Here is a 19,234-nt window from a genome sequence, read left to right as displayed (position 1 = left end):
TGGGGAGCCAGCCAGCTCTAATCGTTTACTCCACTCCAACCTTTACAAAAGAGAGCCACCACCTCTCTCGTAAGAAAAAGAAACCGACGATCATCTCCTCCGCTTCAGGCTGCGCCATCTTCACCCCCTCAGCTGACAGCGGCTCCCTCTGTCCAGCAGGCTGACAACTGCCTTCTCTGCAGGCGGCTGCGCGCTTCATCCCTAGTAAGGCTGACGGCTGCCTCTTGCAGGCGGCTGTGCGCTTCATCCCTAGCGGTTGTGTGACCAACTTCAGCGGGCTGTTCTCTCTGTTCTACAGGCGGCGCAGGCTGCAGCCAGGCACCTCCTATCCATCAGGCGACTACACCACAAGCTGAAGGCGTTGCTTCTCCTACTCTGCAGGCGGCTGGCGGCCATCTCCATACAGGCTGCGCTGCCCCTTTTGTGTGTTCTCTCCAGCAAGCTGTACACTAAAGGCCGGCGGCTGCACTACAGGCTGGCCTCCCGTCTCCACTGTTGCCTGGCAACCATACGGTTGTGTGTCCTCTCCAGCACGCTGTGCTCTGCAGCCAGGCGGCTCCTCTTCAGGTGGCTCCACCTTCTACATAGGCAGCTACTCCTCTTTCTCCTCGACATGCTGCTGCACCTTGGTGTCCCTCTCAAGTAGCTGCACACAGACACCATGGGTATTGGTCTTCCATCTGCAAGCTACAAGTAAGTGAATTCAGATTTAAGTTAAGAACTGTGTTGTAAATCTGATAAAGGATTCTCTCTCTACGGCTAACACCCGTTCAGTGCCGGGTAGTCCAAGCTTTTGGAAAACCACGGTCCAAAGGTGCCGAGATCGGGAGAGCCAGGCGTTAGTACGGGAGCGCCTATTTGTGCGTGGTCCTGGAACACCAGTGGGGCGCTCTCCGCGGATTCCAGTGAAGGCATAGGACCGTAGAGACTGGACCACTCAAGTGGTCGCTCTCCTTCGAGCCTCTTGTTTGGTACTGCTTTCATTTGTACATAGACATCATCTGGTTCTTGGAACCCATGGAGCATTGTATTTGTTAAATACTCCCAATAATATATTATATATTGAGGGGGGGGCCCATTCCGGCTCCAGTGCTTTGCCTATTGATGCAAAGTGGGTAAATGAGGATTATTTTGTTGACTACCCACAGTTGTTGCAAGCATCTCTTGAGGCTTTTCAGTTGAGGACAACTCTTTAGAAGCCCGGGGGGATGTCACCAATTGGCCGACCATTTGGTCCATCTCCAGTTTTGTGTCTCATTCACTTGAGAACAGGCCGGTGTCTCATGTGAAGAGGCCAGTATTTTTGCTTGACATGGACGGGAGCCAGACTGGTGCCACCCGTGTGTTAGCAGGATGGTGTCGTGTGGACAGGAGCCAGCAGACTGGTGCCACCCGTGTATGACCTGGACTGTGTTCTATCCATGGGATTGTCACGCCATGGAAGAGCCAGTATTCGTGCCGTGTCTTGCCTATGGGACTGTCACTCCATAGGGAGGCTCGTGCCTGGAACTGTATTTTACCTATGGGACTATCACTCCATAGGAAGACCAGGATTTATGTTTTATGTCGTGCCATTTTTGTGCCCGACGGATATTTTGTACTTGTTCCATGAACGAGAGATATGTCCATGATACTATTTGCACATGCAATCATGTTTTGCATGTTTGAAACTGTTTTCGCATGACTTGTATTCTTGTGTTTGCCTGCTTGATGTGTCACTTACTGAGCGGGGACGCCTGCCAGTGAGTCGTGAAGTTTGCTCTGTCTTCTGACAAATTTTGTTGCATGTGAACAGGTGGTAACTGTATTGCACTTGTTGGTGTAATAGTTTTAATTCTAACCTTTTATTTTATAAGGTTGTATGTTCACATTCACTTAAAAGTGGGCACCCACATATGGGCCAAAGTGGACCACACTTAACCCTTTGTGTGTGTAGGGGTGGGTGCATGGCCACCTACCCACACCACACCATGAAGCTGGCCGCCCACATCCAAACGTGGGGAGCCAACTAGCTCTAATCGTTTACTCCACTCCAACCTTTACAAAAGAGAGCCACCACCTCTCTCGTAAGAAAAAGAAACCGATGATCATCTCCTCCGCTTCAGGCTGCGCCATCTTCACCCTCTCAGCTGACAGCGGCTCCCTCTGTCCAGCAGGCTGACGGCTGCCTCTTGCAGGCGGCTGTGCGCTTCATCCCTAGTGGCTGTGTGACCAACTTCAGCGGGCTGTTCTCTCTGTTCTACAGGCGGCGCAGGCTGCAGCCAGGCACCTCCTATCCATCAAGCGGCTACACCACAGGCTGAAGGTGTTGCTTCTCCTACTCTGCAGGCGGCTGGCGGCCATCTCCATACAGGCTGCGCTGCCCATTCTGTGTGCTCTCTCCAGCAAGCTGTACACTACACGCCGGCGGCTGCACTACAGGCTGCCCTCCCGTCTCCACTGTTGCCTGGCAACCATATGGTTGTGTGTCCTCTCCAGCAGGCTATGCTCTGTAGCCAGGCGGCTCCTCTTCAAGTGGCTACACCTTCTACACAGGCAGCTACTCCTCTCTCTCCTCGACATGCTGCTGCACCTTGGTGTCCCTCTCAAGTAGCTGCATACAGACACCTCGGTGTCCCTCTCAAGTAGCTGCACACAGACACCATGGGTATTGGTCTTCCATCTACAAGCTACAAGTGAATTCAGATTTAAGTTAAGAACTGTGTTGTAAATCTGATAAAGGATTCTCTCTCTACGGCTAACACCCATTTGGTGCCGTGTTATATGTACATTATGTGTGCTATGTTATATACACATTATGTGTGCATATACTAGGAGGCTAACCCACATTAGGCTTGTGAGCATGGGTTAGGACTAACCTTAAGGTTTAAGGTTAGGGTCAGGCATCCAAGGGTCACACATGAGGAATGGAAAGTCAAGAGTCACTTGAGGGCCCTCCTATATAATAGGGGCATGGGGCACACTCAAGGGGGCTTGGAGGCTAGGAAGCTTGAGGCTTATGCTATGGTCTCTTGTGTAGAGATCCATATCTACTCATCTACCATTTCACACTATAGCTACATGCTATTGGATTGGAGTTATACCTCTTGATGGTATGGGACATCAAGATAGAGGTATGATGTATTTCATTTATTATTCATGTGTGCATCTCTTGGGCTCGGGGGTGGTTGGGTGGTTGAGTTATGCCTGATTTATGCATGTTTATGCATAACAATTATCTAGAGAGATCTTAGGGTTTTAACAGTGGTATCAGAGCAATCTCTATTTAATTGTTGTTGATTTTTTTTAGTAAATTTTAATATTTACTAATAAAATGTTATTTTTTGTTGATTTGTGTTGATGAATTGCACGTGGATCATCGATATGGTGATTGGAACGTGTATAACTACAATTCAATGGACGAATCGACGTTGCGGGGGAATACCGTGAGTTAATGCTATTTTTTCCTATTTTTTATGGTTAAAATCAAGCATTAATGAAATTTTTTTTTCAAAAATACCATAAATTTTATGGTGGATATTTTTGAGAGAATGGATTCCCTGAATTTCTAGAATTTTTAGAAATTTTTCTTATTTTTTTAGGAATTTTTGAGCATTTTTTTGATTTAAAATGTATTTTTATACATTTTTTGCTGTCAATTTGCTACTGAAATTTCTGTCAATTTGCTACTGAAATTCAGTAGGAGACAGCGTGTTGATGCATAAATTGCTCTCCCGTGTGCGTGGGGTCCTCTTCGCCTCTCAAATCTGATATTTTCTTCATTTTTTCGTGAAATTTCTCTTAAAAAAGAATTTTTTAAATTAAACATTAATCATAATTAATGTCTAATTATGATTATGAGTTTAATTAAAAATCTTAATCAAAGATTAAGTTAATCTCAAGCTAATCTCTCTGATTAACAGAGAGAGAGAGAAGAGATTGGAGGAGAGATGGAAATGGAGAGGAAAGGGAGGAGACAGGGGAGAAGAGAGAATCCATCTCTCTCAGGCTTTCCACGCGCAGGCGACCCCGGGGGCCGGGCGAAAAAAATCGCCCCCCCCCCCCTCCCCCCCCCCCCTAAAAAAATCAAATGGGTAATAACCCAATAAAGCTTAATTTTTCAATTTTTTTTTTTCATTTTTTTAAAAACAATGAGTTTTTTATTTTTTTTTAAAAAAAAAGCTTTTTGAATTTATTTCAAAAAAAAGCTTGGAAAAAGCCTGGAAATTACTGAAAAATTTGGGATTTGAGAGAAAAATTCTCTGAAAATTTTTGGCTTTTCATCTTCCGGAAAACCTTTGGCTTTCCTTTTTCCCGAAACCTTTTGGCTTTCCGAATTCCGGAAAAACTTTTGACCTTCCGTATTCCGGAAACCTTTGACCTTTCACATTCCGATTTTTTTTTCTCTTTTCATTTTCCCAAAACTTTTGGCTTTCCGTATTCCGGAAAAACCATTGGAATTCCAAAATTTTTTGACCGTTCGTATTCTAAATGCGTTCGGGGTAATTTAAAAATTTCAAAAAATTCTTGAAAATTAGCGAAAAATTAGACAAAGGTTATTTTAAATTTTGGAAAAATGTGGGGTTGGTGTTTGGCATGTGGTGTATCCATTCGGGCGCTCGTGACCATTCAAATTCCTTTAAAATTATATTTTTTGATCCAAAAATTTAAAAAAATCCATTAAAATTAAAAATTTTCATTGGATTTGAGAATTGTCGGACGGAATTGAAAAATTCGTGAACGATGGGATTCTCGGAAAAATTTAGGAATATTCTGAATTTATTTTTAGAAATCCTAAAAATTGATATTTTTAAAATATCAATGGTATTTTGGCAAATTAAATTGCTAAATTTTTTTTGAAAAAATATAGGTTTGGAATGCCATAAGATAGGTTTGGTGGAATTCAAAATTATTATATTTTGAGGTCCTATAAAATTAGAAAAAAAAAGAAAAAAATCATGATAATTCTTTTTCTCGAGAATTTAATATTTTCGAGGGTTATTTAATGTTGAAGTACGTTTTCTCGTGCTGACATTGGATAGATGCGGATTATTCACATATTTTTAATACGATTATACCTCGTATTAATGGATATTTATGTTTGGATTAATTCTAAACGACATATTCATGATTTTTTACCATTGTTTAGCCATTCTTTTTGGACATGTTCCTTAATTTCTTTTGATGGCTATAATTTTCGTTCAAAGTGTGTTTCACCTTTGACACTTTTCCATGATAATTTATTTTGCACTTATTAAAGTGTGGATTGTGCTTAATTTCTTAAGCCTAAGACAAATTCTATCATGGGTTAGTTGATCGGTTTGTTTTGGTGGATTTTTTTTAAGATATTTTCAAAGTTTTATATGGACTCATCAGATTCTGCCTAGATCACTTAGTTATGTCTAGGGTTTTCTTATTGAGTGCTACACACGTGTTTCACTTTCTTATTTTGGAGTTTTATTTGAGCAACACAATGTTCATATACTCCGGATTGATGAGTTGACCACCAATTTTAATGCTTCTTTTGGCATGATTACTGTCCATTAGATGGTATGCATTGATTCTTATGATCAACTATGGTTTTTATGGATTCGAGGAGCTTCTATGCTTTTATCCATGGTTTTATAAAAGGATCTTTTGATCTTTTGAATAATTACATGTGCTTTGAGGGTAGCATTTGCCTTCATTTTTGGCACGTAATTTTGGAGTATATTTTATACTCTTGTATATATTCCAACTCGGATACCTAGTTGCTTATATATCTAGGTGAGTTATTTTTCTACCCTAACTTTATTGTGTTTTGGGTAGTTATCATTAGAAAGGCGCCAATAATTCAATTTCTTTTCTAATGATGTACTCATACGGAATTATTCCTTGATGTAGTCTCAAGTATATAGAGACAGGTTTAGTATGTGAAAGTCTGGATAAGGCCATCTTATTCCTTTTATACAGGATTTTATTCATATTTTCCTAGACGGCATACTAGGGAGTTTCAAATTGTTAAGGTATGTATGGGTGGTATCATGGTGGTATGGGACGCTAGTGATCCCTCACATATATTATCTTATGGGATAATTTGGGCTCAAGATTGTTGCTTGGCTTACATCACTTAGCATGTTGACCTCAACATTCAAAGACAATCTTATTTTCTAAATTCACTAGAAGTTATATTGTGGGCATTCTCTAGATAAATTTCTTTTATCTATAGCCTGCATGTTTTGATGAGGGTAATCTCGTCGGCATTTTCACTTGTTGAAATCTCTTTCTTTAGAGTTCAAACAAGTTTATCTTGTTGTGTTCGGATAAGGAAATTTGGATTTTTCCTTTGTTGGCATTTCTTTCTCTAGTTCCGTACTTTAGGTGATTTATATAGTCAACCTGATTGTTTACGGATGGACATATGTAACTCATCGAGACGTTGATGATTCTCTATGTTGATATGGGTAATCTCTATGTTGATATGGGTAACTCGAGACGTCGATTATTCCATATGCAGATGTGGGTATGTCGGGGCACCGATGAATCCCTGGTTTCTGCTATTATAATGCCATGCTTTCCTACTTTATTCCGAATGGCAACGAGGAAGTTACTTTGAATGTGAATTATTCTGATCATCCGCAGTAATCTGATGAGCAAACAGAGTGTATGAATCAGATTGTAGAGTATATGCTTCGTACATATGTCTCTAGAAAATCATCATATTGAAAAAAATATCTTCCAATGTTGGAATTTACCTATAACAGTTCTCAATTTACGGCTATTATTTTTTAGTCCGTGCATACTTATGTATGGGTATCAACCTAGGGCACCTATTGATGTCGGTCTTAAGGACATCGAGCTTGATGCATCGAGGGATTTCTTGCGAGATATGCAGGAAATGCTGACCGAAGCTCGGGATTCTATCAGGAGTGCTCATGATAGGGCACGGTTTTATGCTGATAGGGGACGCTCATCTCGGCCTTTTGAACCAGGAGCGTTGGTTTATTTTAATGTTCATAAAGATTCTCAGACTTTGTCAATGGAAAAATGCTCGAATTTATCTCCTAGATATTGTGGTCCATTTCGAGTTATACATCGGATTGGCACGGTTGCGTATGAACTAAAACTATCTCCAATTGTTAGAGTTCATCGAGTCTTTCATATCCATAGATTGAAAGGGAAACTGGGAGGTGAGGATAACACAGTTACTCCTCAAGAACTCGTTGAAGTCGATGAATTATCCTATGTTCCACATGAACCTGATAAGGTACTTGAATTCAGGGAAAGGAAACTTTCTAGTTGACCCTGAGGTTAAAATTAGGTGGAAAGATAGGGAAATTGAGGATTCGACTTGGGAGTTGGTTGAGATTGTTCAGTGCAGTTCTCCTTCTTTTCATTGCAAGAGTGCAATGTTTTGAGAGAGGGGAAGTATGTTATATGTACATTATGTGTGCTATGTTATATACACATTATGTGTGCATATACTAGGAGGCTAACCCACATTAGGCTTGTGAGCATGGGTTAGGACTAACCTTAAGGTTTAAGGTTAGGGTCAGGCATCCAAGGGTCACACATGAGGAATGGAAAGTCAAGAGTCACTTGAGGGCCCTCCTATATAATAGGGGCATGGGGCACACTCAAGGGGGCTTGGAGGCTAGGAAGCTTGAGGCTTATGCTATGGTCTCTTGTGTAGAGATCCATATCTACTCATCTACCATTTCACACTATAGCTACATGCTATTGGATTGGAGTTATACCTCTTGATGGTATGGGACATCAAGGTAGAGGTATGATGTATTTCATTTATTATTCATGTGTGCATCCCTTGGGCTCGGGGGTGGTTGGGTGGTTGAGTTATGCCTCATTTATGCATGTTTATGCATAACAATTATCTAGAGAGATCTTAGGGTTTTAACATGCCGGGTAGTCCAAGCTTTTGGAGAACCACAGTCCAAAGGTGCCGAGATCGGGAGAGCTAGGCGTTAGTACGGGGCCTGTTTGTGCGTGGTCCTGGAACACCAGTGGGGCGCTCTCCGCGGATTGCAGTGAAGGCATAGGACCGTAGAGACTGGACCACTCAAGTGGTCGCTCTCCTTGGAACATCTACTTCGAGCCTCTTGTTTGGTATTGCTTTCATTTGAACATGGACATCATCTGGTTCTTGGAACCCATGGAGCATTGTATTTGTTAAATACTCCCAATAGTATATTATATATTGAGGGGGGGTCGGCCCGTTCCGGCCCCAGTGTTGGTGTCCATCTATCTCATCTCATTTCATTTCAAATTTCAATTGTTATTAAGTTGTCCATTTCAAATTGTGATTAAGTTGTCCATTTCAAATTGTGATATTAAGTTGTGCTATAGCGCGTGTGGGTGTCCAACGGAGTCTATTCCCACTTGACGGGATCCGTTTCAGTACATCTGCTTATGGGACTTCTATGACATTGTGTACTAGTCACATGTGATGGTAAAGTTGGGTGGTCTTCCATACCCAGACCAAGCACATAGAGATACAATATCACTTTGTTCGTGAGAAGATCTTGGTTGGTGACATCTTACTCCCCCCCATTGGTAGTAGAGGCACTCACTCGATCAGTCTCCTTTATACATAGCACTTGGGCTCTCCCTAGAGACAGATAAAGTAGCACTTCTTGCGCAGGCCAGGGTCCCTCAATTGGGGCCTCACCCACGGATATCCGGACAAGAGACTAATATATCGGTTCTTCCAAAACCGAACCTGGAAAAACTTCCCATTTCCCAGAAAGCACGGGCGGTTCCTCCAGGATAATTTTTCTCAAACGTAGTCAAAAAGTCTTAACTAACTAAACTGATTTGACCAAACCCGTAAGTCCCATAGTCAGATCAGGGAAAGATTGCACTTGGATCATAGAGACCAACGCTTTTTTCCTCATTGAGAGGGATAGCCGTTGATTCTTTTCCATGTAACAATTTTTGTCTGGGATTTACTTCATCTAGTGTACCATAACAGAATTGAGTCTCAATTTAGGGATCCATCAGTCCAGCTTAACCCCATCCAGTCCCATGGGTTAGCCAACTGCCCAGCCACTGTAGTGATGGGATCCAATTAGGAATTTGGTTAGGTTTTGTCCGGGGTACCAGGGAAAAGAGTTCCCAAGCCCCCTAGCCGGATATTGCAAACTTAAAACTAGTCACACCACTTACACACCCAATATGAAATTACTTTTTTCATAGAATCAACTGTCTTTAAAACAATCATTTAATGAAACCATAGTATCACTGGTCCATAATCCTCAAAATCACATATCAAAAATGGAATCTCCGTTAAAGATCGGCAAGATCAACTAACGGATCCATATAAAAGAGCCATGGACTCATCCGTTGAGGACCATCAAGGCCAATCAACCAGATCCATGCCCGAATTCAGAAAACAACTCTTACTCCTTGTTCCAATATCTTCCACAACGCATGTGTGGGCACCATGAACTATAACTGCAACTATGGATGGTTTTTGCCTTTGGAACTAAGGTATGACTGAGGAAGATTGATCTTTGTCATATGGTTCTAGCTGTTCTTGACCACAGGATTGGTCAATTGGATATTGGATGATGCTATTTGTGGAGTTGGTCTCCTTTGGAATGGCATGGTTTGGTTGAGCTCAAAGACTGCGGCAACCTGAGCTAACACTTCGAGACTTTATGGAGGGCATAAGTCTTGCAAGCAATCCTAGAGTTGGTTTGGTTGATACATGGATTGAACTCTATTTGTGCATGTATTTATACACTTTCTGAGGTATTATGGTATTTTGGTGCCATTGGATCCTGGTACCCTTGAGAATACATTGGGTAATACTCTGGATGTGTCAAGATGAGATGCATGTATGTTGGTATGATACATCAGGTACTTTACCATGTTCATGGTGTATCACTGATTGTGGCTCCTGCGGGATGGCCATGAGCAGAGTGGGTAAAGCATCAAGAGGGACATATGTGGGAAGTACTTAGTGGATGTATAGTTTAGATGCATTGAGTGCTTTCATATGCTCATGTTGTACCATCAGTCGTGGATCCTGCAGGATGTACATGGGTGTAAGGCTAGCGAGCAACCCTGAGACTATTATTGTCGAGTGGGTAGAGCATATTGTTTGCGAATGCATATATGTGTCATGCATATGTTTGTCATATGTAGAATGATGCATAATTTTGTTTTTGGCTAACACAGGTTACGTGTTTCCACTTGGTTTTAGACTTTTGCTACAGGTTCTAAAGGAACAAGCAAGAGTTGTTTGTCACTTTGACGTGACGATTTGGCCTTATTGTTCAGGATGATTGTTTCATCACCCAGTTGCACTAGAGGGGCATTGCTTTGGTCATTGAGTGCAATCTTTTGGATGCTTACTGTGTTATTGAGTGCAATCGAGGACGCTTACTTTTTTTCAAGAGGGGGGTATGTTATGACCCTATGTTTTTCCCTCTGGACAACAAGCAGGTGGGCACGGGCACGGGCACGGGACGCACAGTGTGGACAGGCATCAGTTTGAATGTGAAAAGGAAACCCATATATGGTGGCCAGCCCAAGTGTGAAGGGGACAAAAAGGGACATATTATTGTTCATAAGGTTTTTAAACCTTTGATGCTTAAAAAAATAATATTATTATATTTTAAAAGCATGCGTTTTTAAAACCTTGGCTTTTGGCGTTTTTGAGAAAAAAACGCATCGTTTCTTTATATAAGGAAGGTGGCGGAGATTCGTTACGGGGCCGTGTGGTGGTGAGGCGCATCGCCTTGAATTCGAGAGCAGGGGGGTCGCCAGATGGTCGTCACGAGCGTATTCCCTGGAGCGCTGCTGCGCATGGGTGATTTTGTTGTTGCTCCCGCCATCGGATACAGCTGCCGCCACCAAGTACAGCCGCCGCCGTCGGGTACAGTTGCCGCCACCGCGTACAGCCGCCGCCACCGGGTATAGCTACTGCTGCCACTGCCGCGTTGCTGCTGCCGCCGCTGTTGCTACTGCTGCTGCTGTCGCCGCCAGGTATTGCTGCTGCTGCTGCTGCTGCTAGGCACTGCCAAGGGGCTCTGCGCATGGCTAAAGCCAGACGGGCTGAGCGCATGGCTACAGCCAGATGGATTGCTGCCAGCGCATGGATATCAGGATTGCTATATGCACGGGCTGCCAGCATCCAACGACCAGATAGGCAGGCAGCCAGGCAAGCGATCAGTTAGGTGGACAGCTAGTTGGGCAATCAGATGGACAGGTATGAAAAGCGGTGCAAAGGATGGGCACACAACAATGAATTTGACCAGGTACTGGTAGTCGTGGAGCAGGTTACATGCATGTGTGGAAGGAGCCAGGCAGGCGAACTTTGGTATCATGGATTGCAGGCCTTATTTACGAGATTGGGATACAGAGGATCAAGCTGAGTATGCACTGGATTATGTTCTTGGAAGAGATGTGTGTTGCTCTTCGTCTGGGACTTATGTGTATTCAGAGATTGCTTGACACGTCCTCTATCTTTCTCTGGGTTTTGACAACCGTGTTTTGAGGGTTTATCTGTCATGGAAACAGGACATTGGTCTTTCGAGAAGAAACAGGACTTTGGTATCGAGAAAACCCAATATCAGATACAGGTCTTTGGTTTCATGAGGAAAGCGTGTCTCTGGATTCATGTGACCAGGTTCTAGTTTTTCTCGAGGTTACACGCAAGCTGTGACTATAGGAAGGACATATGGTTTGCTACAGCCCTACTGCTGTCTGGGAAAGGGTTCATGAGATCCATGGTTGAGATGGAGAAGACTAATACGGCTAAATAATATACCTAGATGAATCTAAGAACATGCCCATATTCACCTTTTAGGAACGTGCATGTTATATACTCATGGTAGTCAACCCACAATACTATATAATTATCAACTCCATTATGCATAGTATTGTAACACGCGGAAGCTCTGAGAGTCTTCTTTCAGCCCTAAACCCCACTGAGAACATGCTGATGCAAAAACGCAGACAGAAGGGAGGAGAGTAGAGAGAGAGAGAGATGCTAGAAATTCGGTATATATCATATAGTACAAAAAGGTACTCTTCTACAGTCCTAGGCTGTCTTCATAAAAAGGGTGATAAACACCAAAATCTGTCCTAGACTAAGGACCCTAAGGATCCACTCCCTAAAGGAATGAATGGTTCAATCTATGAGCACACTTTGCCTTTTATAGGGTTCTTGGACACTTGGTATACTGGCCGACTGTTGGTCGGCCAGTCATTTATGCTTTAAATGCTCTTCAGCATTGCCCGACTGGATCTCTTCCTTAATCATGATGCGCCTGCAGCCGCCCTCAGCCGACCAGCTCTGTGAGCAGCCGACAACCTGTCTTTTCTTCTAACGCACTGTCAGGACTCAGGACACCCTCTTCATGCCCTCCAAGCCTTGCTCTGGGTCCACACTTGTCCACTTCTATATCTTGTGCTCAAAATCCTAACTCTATCTGGTTCATACTCTTTATCTGGCTGCCTCTTCTGGACCAGCACTTGAGAATGTCCATGGCATCTTTCATGCACATGACAAGTATGGACTAGATATTACGACATCCCCACTACCGTCATCAGTGCCCAATAGTGGGTGTAGAACTCTTTATCAAGACATGCTCTCACACACACACTCCACACACACACACACACACACATAAGAGCATATATTCACACAAAGCCCTTCGTACTGAGTTTCTGTAAAACCTCTGGAGATGCAGGGCAGACTCAGCCATAATGAAGCCTAGCGCTAAGGAAAGTAGCAAATAGAAAGAATTAGTACACCAAATAAGTAGTTGATAGGGCAAATGAACCGCTAAAGATAGAAAGAATAAGCACAATATTAACCGGCCGCAACTCGGACGAAAACTTCACAATGTGAAATCTGCATGTCCGCTAATACGGCTGAATTATATACCTAGATGAATTCAAGGAACATGCCCAAATTCACCTTTTAGCAAGACTATATAACTATCAGCTCCATTATGCATAGTATGGACTAGATACTACGACATCCCCACTAACGTCATCAATGCCCAATAGTGGGTGTAGAACTCTGTATCAAGATATGCTCACACACACACACACACACACACACACGAGCATATATTCACACAAAGCCCTTCGTACTGAGTTTCTGTCAAACCTCCGGAGATGCAGGGTAGACGCAGCCATAATGAAGCCTAGCACTGAGGGAAGTAGCAAATAGAAAGAATTAGTACAGCAAATAAGTAGTTGATAGGGCAAATGCACCGCTAAAGATAGAAAGAATAAGCACAATATCAACTGAAACCTTAGACAAAAAATCCAGGCTTCATTTTAAAGCTTATATGCAGTTTTTGGACTTCAGAGTTCCAGACTTCATGCTTGACATGTAGATCAAATTACAGGGCATCATTTGAGGCGCAGATTGGCAGTGTTGCCCAAAATGGCTTCAAATTTGAGTGTGCTTTGCCATCTAGTGGGTGGCAATACTGATGACGGTTCTGTAGTCAGTTAAGTGGCCTAAGAGGGGGGAGTTCTGTAGCCAGCCTGAGTAGAAACACGGCACCTGTCTGTTTGGGAATCCATAAGGCTACAAGGGTGGACATAATAATGTAGTGTGTAATGAGGGCTCAAGTATAAAAGGAAACTCTGAGCCTAATGAGGGATCAATCATTTTTACTATCAATCATTCTAGTACTCAAGATTACACATCTTCTTGATCTTCTTGCTTATGCAAGCTTCTATGGTGTCCTCCTCCCATATGAGATTGCACATGTGTGTACTCCCTGTTAATGAGTGCAATTACAACTCCCTCATAAAAGAACCCTGTTTCTTGTAAAAACTTGTGCCCACTCTGGGGAGAAAAGCATTCCTCTGAATATTCAGAACTGTAGAATTTCAGGGCCACACACAGCCTCGTGTATGTCATTAGCAAGGCTACGTGCTTTTTTATACTAAGGATAGTCCTTGTTTTCTGTACTTTGGTGCTGTCATATGCATGCATGTAATCCACTGGCCCCCACCCTCCTCTCTCTCTCTCTCTCACCCTACAAAACACAGTGAAGGTTCTGTTTCTAATGGTCAGAGCAAAATCAGCTAAATGTAAGGCTGCCCCTTTCAGCTTACATGATCAAGAAAGGAACAAGCCACGGGTAAAAGAATTGATGCACTTACACTACAAGAAAGTGAGCTGCTTGAGTTGTTGCATTTCCATTTTGAAGTGGGCACACAGCTCAGGTAATGACACCAAGTGCATTTCTTGTTCCCATCCACCCCTCGGAAGACCAAAACTGTAACAGTGGCAAAGCTGGGAACACAAAACATTAATTAACATGCTGGTAGGAGCCAACCACCTTCACACAAAAACAAGAAAGCAGGCCCCATCATTATTTGTGAGTTTGGCACCATAGGATCAACAGGCCATGCCATCATGCCACATGTGACATCATCAACATGAACAACACGCCATGCCATCAAGAAACGTGTGACATCATCAACATGCATGGCATTATCGATAAGCTTATTTGGCATGACTAATTCAAGTAGTATGAATTGGCTTACCCAGCAATAAGAAAGACCAGAGCAATAACCCAAAGTCCGTACTGGTAGGCTTTATGCTTTGCCTTTGTAAGAGCATGCATGTCATAGCCAGGTGGCAAACTTGCATGATTTACCCAACCAAACTGAGGCTTCACCAACAGCACAAAACCCAACAAGAACCCAACTGTGAAGCCTCCTATGTGGGCAAAGTTGTCCACATGTGGCAATATTCCCACTGCCAGGTTCACAGCAACCACTAGCACAAGAGTTGTTATCGTGGCACACTGATACCAGCATCCAATCAATTCATCTTAACTTAGTTACGGTTTTAATAAGACTAACATTTTACAAGCCCTTGACAAATATGCATACACATACTCACACGCATACATATACGTACATACATACATCTATGCATACATAGGCTCTCTCTCTCTCAGCACACAAACACACAAATTTATACACTTATTTATGTATGTGTACACATACATGAATATACATGCTATATGTAGACGCCATACCAAATCCTTCACATTTTGATTTCAATTAAAATATATAAAGTTGAAGCTGACCTTATTTGCATAAATTGTCCAATTCATGATTAGTTCAGACAGCATAGCACCTAGTAGGCCAAACAAGGCACCAGAGGCACCAACAGAGACACGATCTTGAAGAAACAAAGCAGAGACCAGGCTTCCTCCGAAACCAGACAATAAGTAGATAATTCCAATTCTCACTGCAAGAGGAAGTGTATAAGCAAGTTACCACCGCCCCCCCCCACCCCCCCAAAAAAAAAAAAAAAAATCATAAATGAGCAACACCAGAGCTTATACCGAATCCGAATTCTTGTTCTAATCGGATTCCAATGAAGAGGAGACTCAGCATATTAGCAAATACATGAATGACTCCTGCATGCAGCCAAATGCAGGTGATGAGGCGCCATCCTTGGTGGTCATGTGTCACCTTGTTTGCATCAAGGGCACCCAACTTTTCCAACCTGGAAATAACACCCCCACAGTTTGGCTATATGAAAACCTAAAGAAAAAGAGTCACTCCGATCCATTCTAGTTGAAGGTGTAATTCAGATGTTATCCAAGTAACATGCATGTCTATCATACGTACATGCATAGACCCAAAACCTTGTTCACCCGGAAAGGCGTATCAAAACCACCTTGCATGTACCCAAAACCATACTCGATCAAGCAATGCATATGCCATACTGAATCAAAACATGCATGTACCCAAATCAAACAATGCATATACCGTACTCCATTGCATGTACTTAAAGCCATACCGAACCAGAGCAGCTGAACGCATATGTGCCTAAAAGCAAAGATACACTTACGTCTGAGATGCGGGGCCGAGGAGGGGGTTCTCACTGAGGGGCTGGAAGGAGAAGCGATTGAGGAACTTGGCTAAGCACCTGTGGTTGTTTGCTGTGGTTCTGGGGCAGTCGTTGATGTACATGGTGACCATGAACATGCCGGCGTTGAGGGCGACGATGCAAGGGATGAGGAAGGCGATCTTGCGCTGCTCTGGCGGCTGATGACGAGGTTGCTGCTGCGATGATGATGGGTACAAACCCCGCTTGCTGTTCCTCTCCACATCTGAATTCGCATCATCGCTCATCTCTGCAATTCAATTCAATTTGGGCGCCATTTTTCCTTTAAGAATCCACTTAAATGGCGCCAACTTTGACCCAGATTTTGCTGAGCATCGGCTGGCTTACGCATCTCTCTGAAATCCGAGAAGCTTTCACAGCTTATAAAAGAGCAAAGAAGAGAGAGTAAAGTAAAACCTCCGTTTTGCTTATCTTGCACAGACGATATAGAAATAGAATGGAGCTTTTGATCACTGCGCAGCTTCGCTTTTACGTAGTGTGAGTACCTGTGTAAACGTCATTAAAAACATTAAAGCTAAGTAACTATTATACTCAAACAATAATTATAATAATTAGAATACTTACAATCTAATGTGGATACATACGAAAAATCAAATATAAATGCATACTTTTGATATTTCATTGATAATCTCATAATAAAATCATCAACTAAATTGTATATCATTCAAGGGGATTTCTCACGTGTAAAAGTTGTCCTAGGAGCTTGATTTGTGATTTCAAAGCTAATTTGAAGGATCTAAATCATGGGAAACAACAATATTATTGAGGAGTTGAACAAAGTGCTTTCCAAAAAGAAGGGTGTGTAGTGGAGTTCTATAGGGCAAATGAAGTGTGCAATCCTTTGAAGTTCCAGTAACCACAATTGCCTCGTTAAAATAAAAGGTTTCTGAAGCAAGTGGGTATAACCAGAGCCAATGCCTCTTTCTCCATTATATGCAAAGTATTTGTTGCAACAATGAAGCGAATAAATTAAAGGTTGCATGTTGCTTATATGTCAACTAAAGCAAGTGGCTATAACCAAAGCTAAGGCCTCTTTCTCCATTATTTGCAAAGTATTTGTTGCAATGAAGGGGAAAAATTGATCGTGTTTATTGAGCTTGAGGCTTAAATCTTGGCTAATGTTATGATTCATAAGACTCCTCATCTTCAAAAATTCTAAAACCTCTTGTAACATCTTACCAACCACCACCCATCGTGTTTTAAAGTGTTTCTATTGGAATGTTGTACCAAAAAGAATATCAAATTGTGACATGCCAATGCCCACTTTTCATGGCCCCTCCACCATCATAAGGTGCATAATTTATTAGTGGTGTCAAAATAATTTGGCCATTTCAATGTTTTATTTTTATTGTTCTAAGTAAAAACAAAACATCAAGAAAACCTATGATTCTTATTTGTTGTTTTCTACAACATAATAGTCATTAAAAGGAAACTTTTAAACTTGCAAATGTGAGTAAATTTCAATAAGAAATAAGTATAATATAATTTATTTTCTGAATTTATGTGCAATGTCCCATGAGATTAATATCTATTAAGAACCCCAAAAAAAGACACTTTACTTTTTAAAACCATGCAACCATCCAATGAAAGCAACTACACATGTCACATTTGTAACTACTAGCACTTGGTTGCCAAATCAAAAATACTTGCAATAAGTGGAAGAGGTACATTGTGGTGAGCTAACAATTTATCTTGTGTAAGTACATGATGCATGAGTGAGAGTGTGTGGTGTCATGCATGTGCACACACACACACACATAGTGAAGAAAGAAGAAGTAAATCAAGAGGAGGAAGCAATGAGGGAGGGGCTAGTCTCTTTAGAGTAGCTAGTCTATTTAGGGAAGAATATCTTTGCCCCATGAGTCCACCTTTGTTGGCTAATCTATTTACCAGCGATCTTAAGAAGATCTTCGCCATGAGTCCACCTTTGTTGGCTAATCTATTTACAAGCGATCTTAAGAAGACATTTACACACACACACACACAATATATATATATATATATATATATTCATTTATTCATGCATGTGGATAGAAGATATATATGAACACTAACTACCAAAAATGAACTAGCAATGAGTTACATTATTCATATCTTTTAGGATTTTGTAGACTCTGTTCATACCACCTTGATGTGTACCTTGGAATCACTTTCCAAGCTTTGACAAACTCAAAATTTAATGGACAACCCTATAGTATTCTCAAGTGAAAACAAATTTGTAATTTATTAGAAGGAAAAACCTAGTGGCTAAGGAGACTTTGTGTGGGTTTGATTATAAAATCAAAAGCTCCAGAAAATTAGAAGGAGATTGATTTCTAAATCTACATAGATAAGAGATAGGCCCAAAATCAATGCCTTATTTCTCCATTATAGAGGCAAGATGAAAAACAATGGGTAGTAATCATCATGCCTCTTCAAGTTAGCTTATTTCTTACAGGAACATTTGGAGTGTTAACTCTCCATAAGATAGTCCTCTTACTAGCAAAAGCCTATGACCCTCCATAACAAAATCTTGTTGGGGAAGCATAGTGGTAAAGTCCAGATATACTCTATTGACCCTTTTTCCAACAACTTAGAGGCTCTCTACAGACAAACTTTTGTTGTAATCATTCACACAAGAGAGTATAGAACCTTGGAACTAAATAGTCTAGTCCAAAACATCAACTCACCTCCCATATTTGCTTTGTATACATCTTGCTTGGCAATTGAATTTCCTTTATCACATCTTGCTTGCCATTTAATATGATGGGAAATAAGTTTATAAGCTTTTTGAGAATAATGTTCGAGAAAGATATAAGATAGACCTTGTCCCCCCAAGGAAGGCCATGTTGTTGCCATTTGTAGGAATTGTGCCTTTTGCTATTTCTCTCAGGATCTTTGTCTCAATATCACCATCCAAGGTTGAGATTCAAGGACAAAGTTTGGTAGAAAGCTAGCTTTCCTATCTAATATGTGTCTCTTAAATTCTAAGAGCCTATAAGACCTCCCCCTTTGATAGATAAAGCAACTTTATGCTAGGGAAAAGTTTTGTGACGAGCTTTCCTCTTCTAGAGAAACTTCTCTATAGTAGTCTTGAACATACATGATTTTCCCCACACGAGAAAAGCAAGTCAATAGGATTTTTTCCACCTGAGGAAAGGAAGATAATATGAATTACATGCTTATGGGTTAGGCATGGTATCAAAAGTCACATCAAAATTTCTCTATTCAACTTTCATAATGAGCAAGGTGAGGCTTGACCCACGACACTACCACATAAAAAAACATCTGTGTGCACTCGGATTAAAGCTGCAAGAAATGTTGGTAGGTAATGGAAAAAAACTAAGGAGACTAACCTTCCCTTAGTAATTT

The 19,234-nt window shown here is 41.7% G+C and overlaps 1 protein-coding gene across 1 annotated transcript in view; it reads right to left on the bottom strand.

Annotated features, from left to right (window-relative positions):
• LOC147630750 (RHOMBOID-like protein 2) overlaps positions 1-16,949 on the bottom strand; it is a 40,052-nt gene extending 23,103 nt beyond the window's left edge. Inside the window, exons 1-7 of the mRNA XM_086810728.1 lie at positions 16,492-16,949; positions 16,280-16,368; positions 15,827-16,112; positions 15,315-15,478; positions 15,054-15,217; positions 14,503-14,765; positions 14,116-14,248 (exon numbers count right to left, since the gene is read on the bottom strand). Coding sequence (XP_086666854.1) covers positions 14,116-14,248; positions 14,503-14,765; positions 15,054-15,217; positions 15,315-15,478; positions 15,827-16,112; positions 16,280-16,368; positions 16,492-16,547 — 1,155 coding nt within the window. The 5' untranslated portion in view covers positions 16,548-16,949. The remainder of the gene's footprint in view (positions 1-14,115; positions 14,249-14,502; positions 14,766-15,053; positions 15,218-15,314; positions 15,479-15,826; positions 16,113-16,279; positions 16,369-16,491) is intronic.
• Between the last annotated feature and the right edge of the window lie 2,285 nt (positions 16,950-19,234).

This window comes from Cibotium barometz, chromosome 16 (genome assembly GCF_041138505.1).
Source record: "Cibotium barometz isolate CiBa-2024 chromosome 16, ASM4113850v1, whole genome shotgun sequence".
Lineage (NCBI taxonomy): Eukaryota > Viridiplantae > Streptophyta > Polypodiopsida > Cyatheales > Cibotiaceae > Cibotium > Cibotium barometz.
The sequence above is the reverse complement of the archived record's forward strand: the minus strand, read 5'-3'. Positions and strand labels throughout refer to the sequence as shown.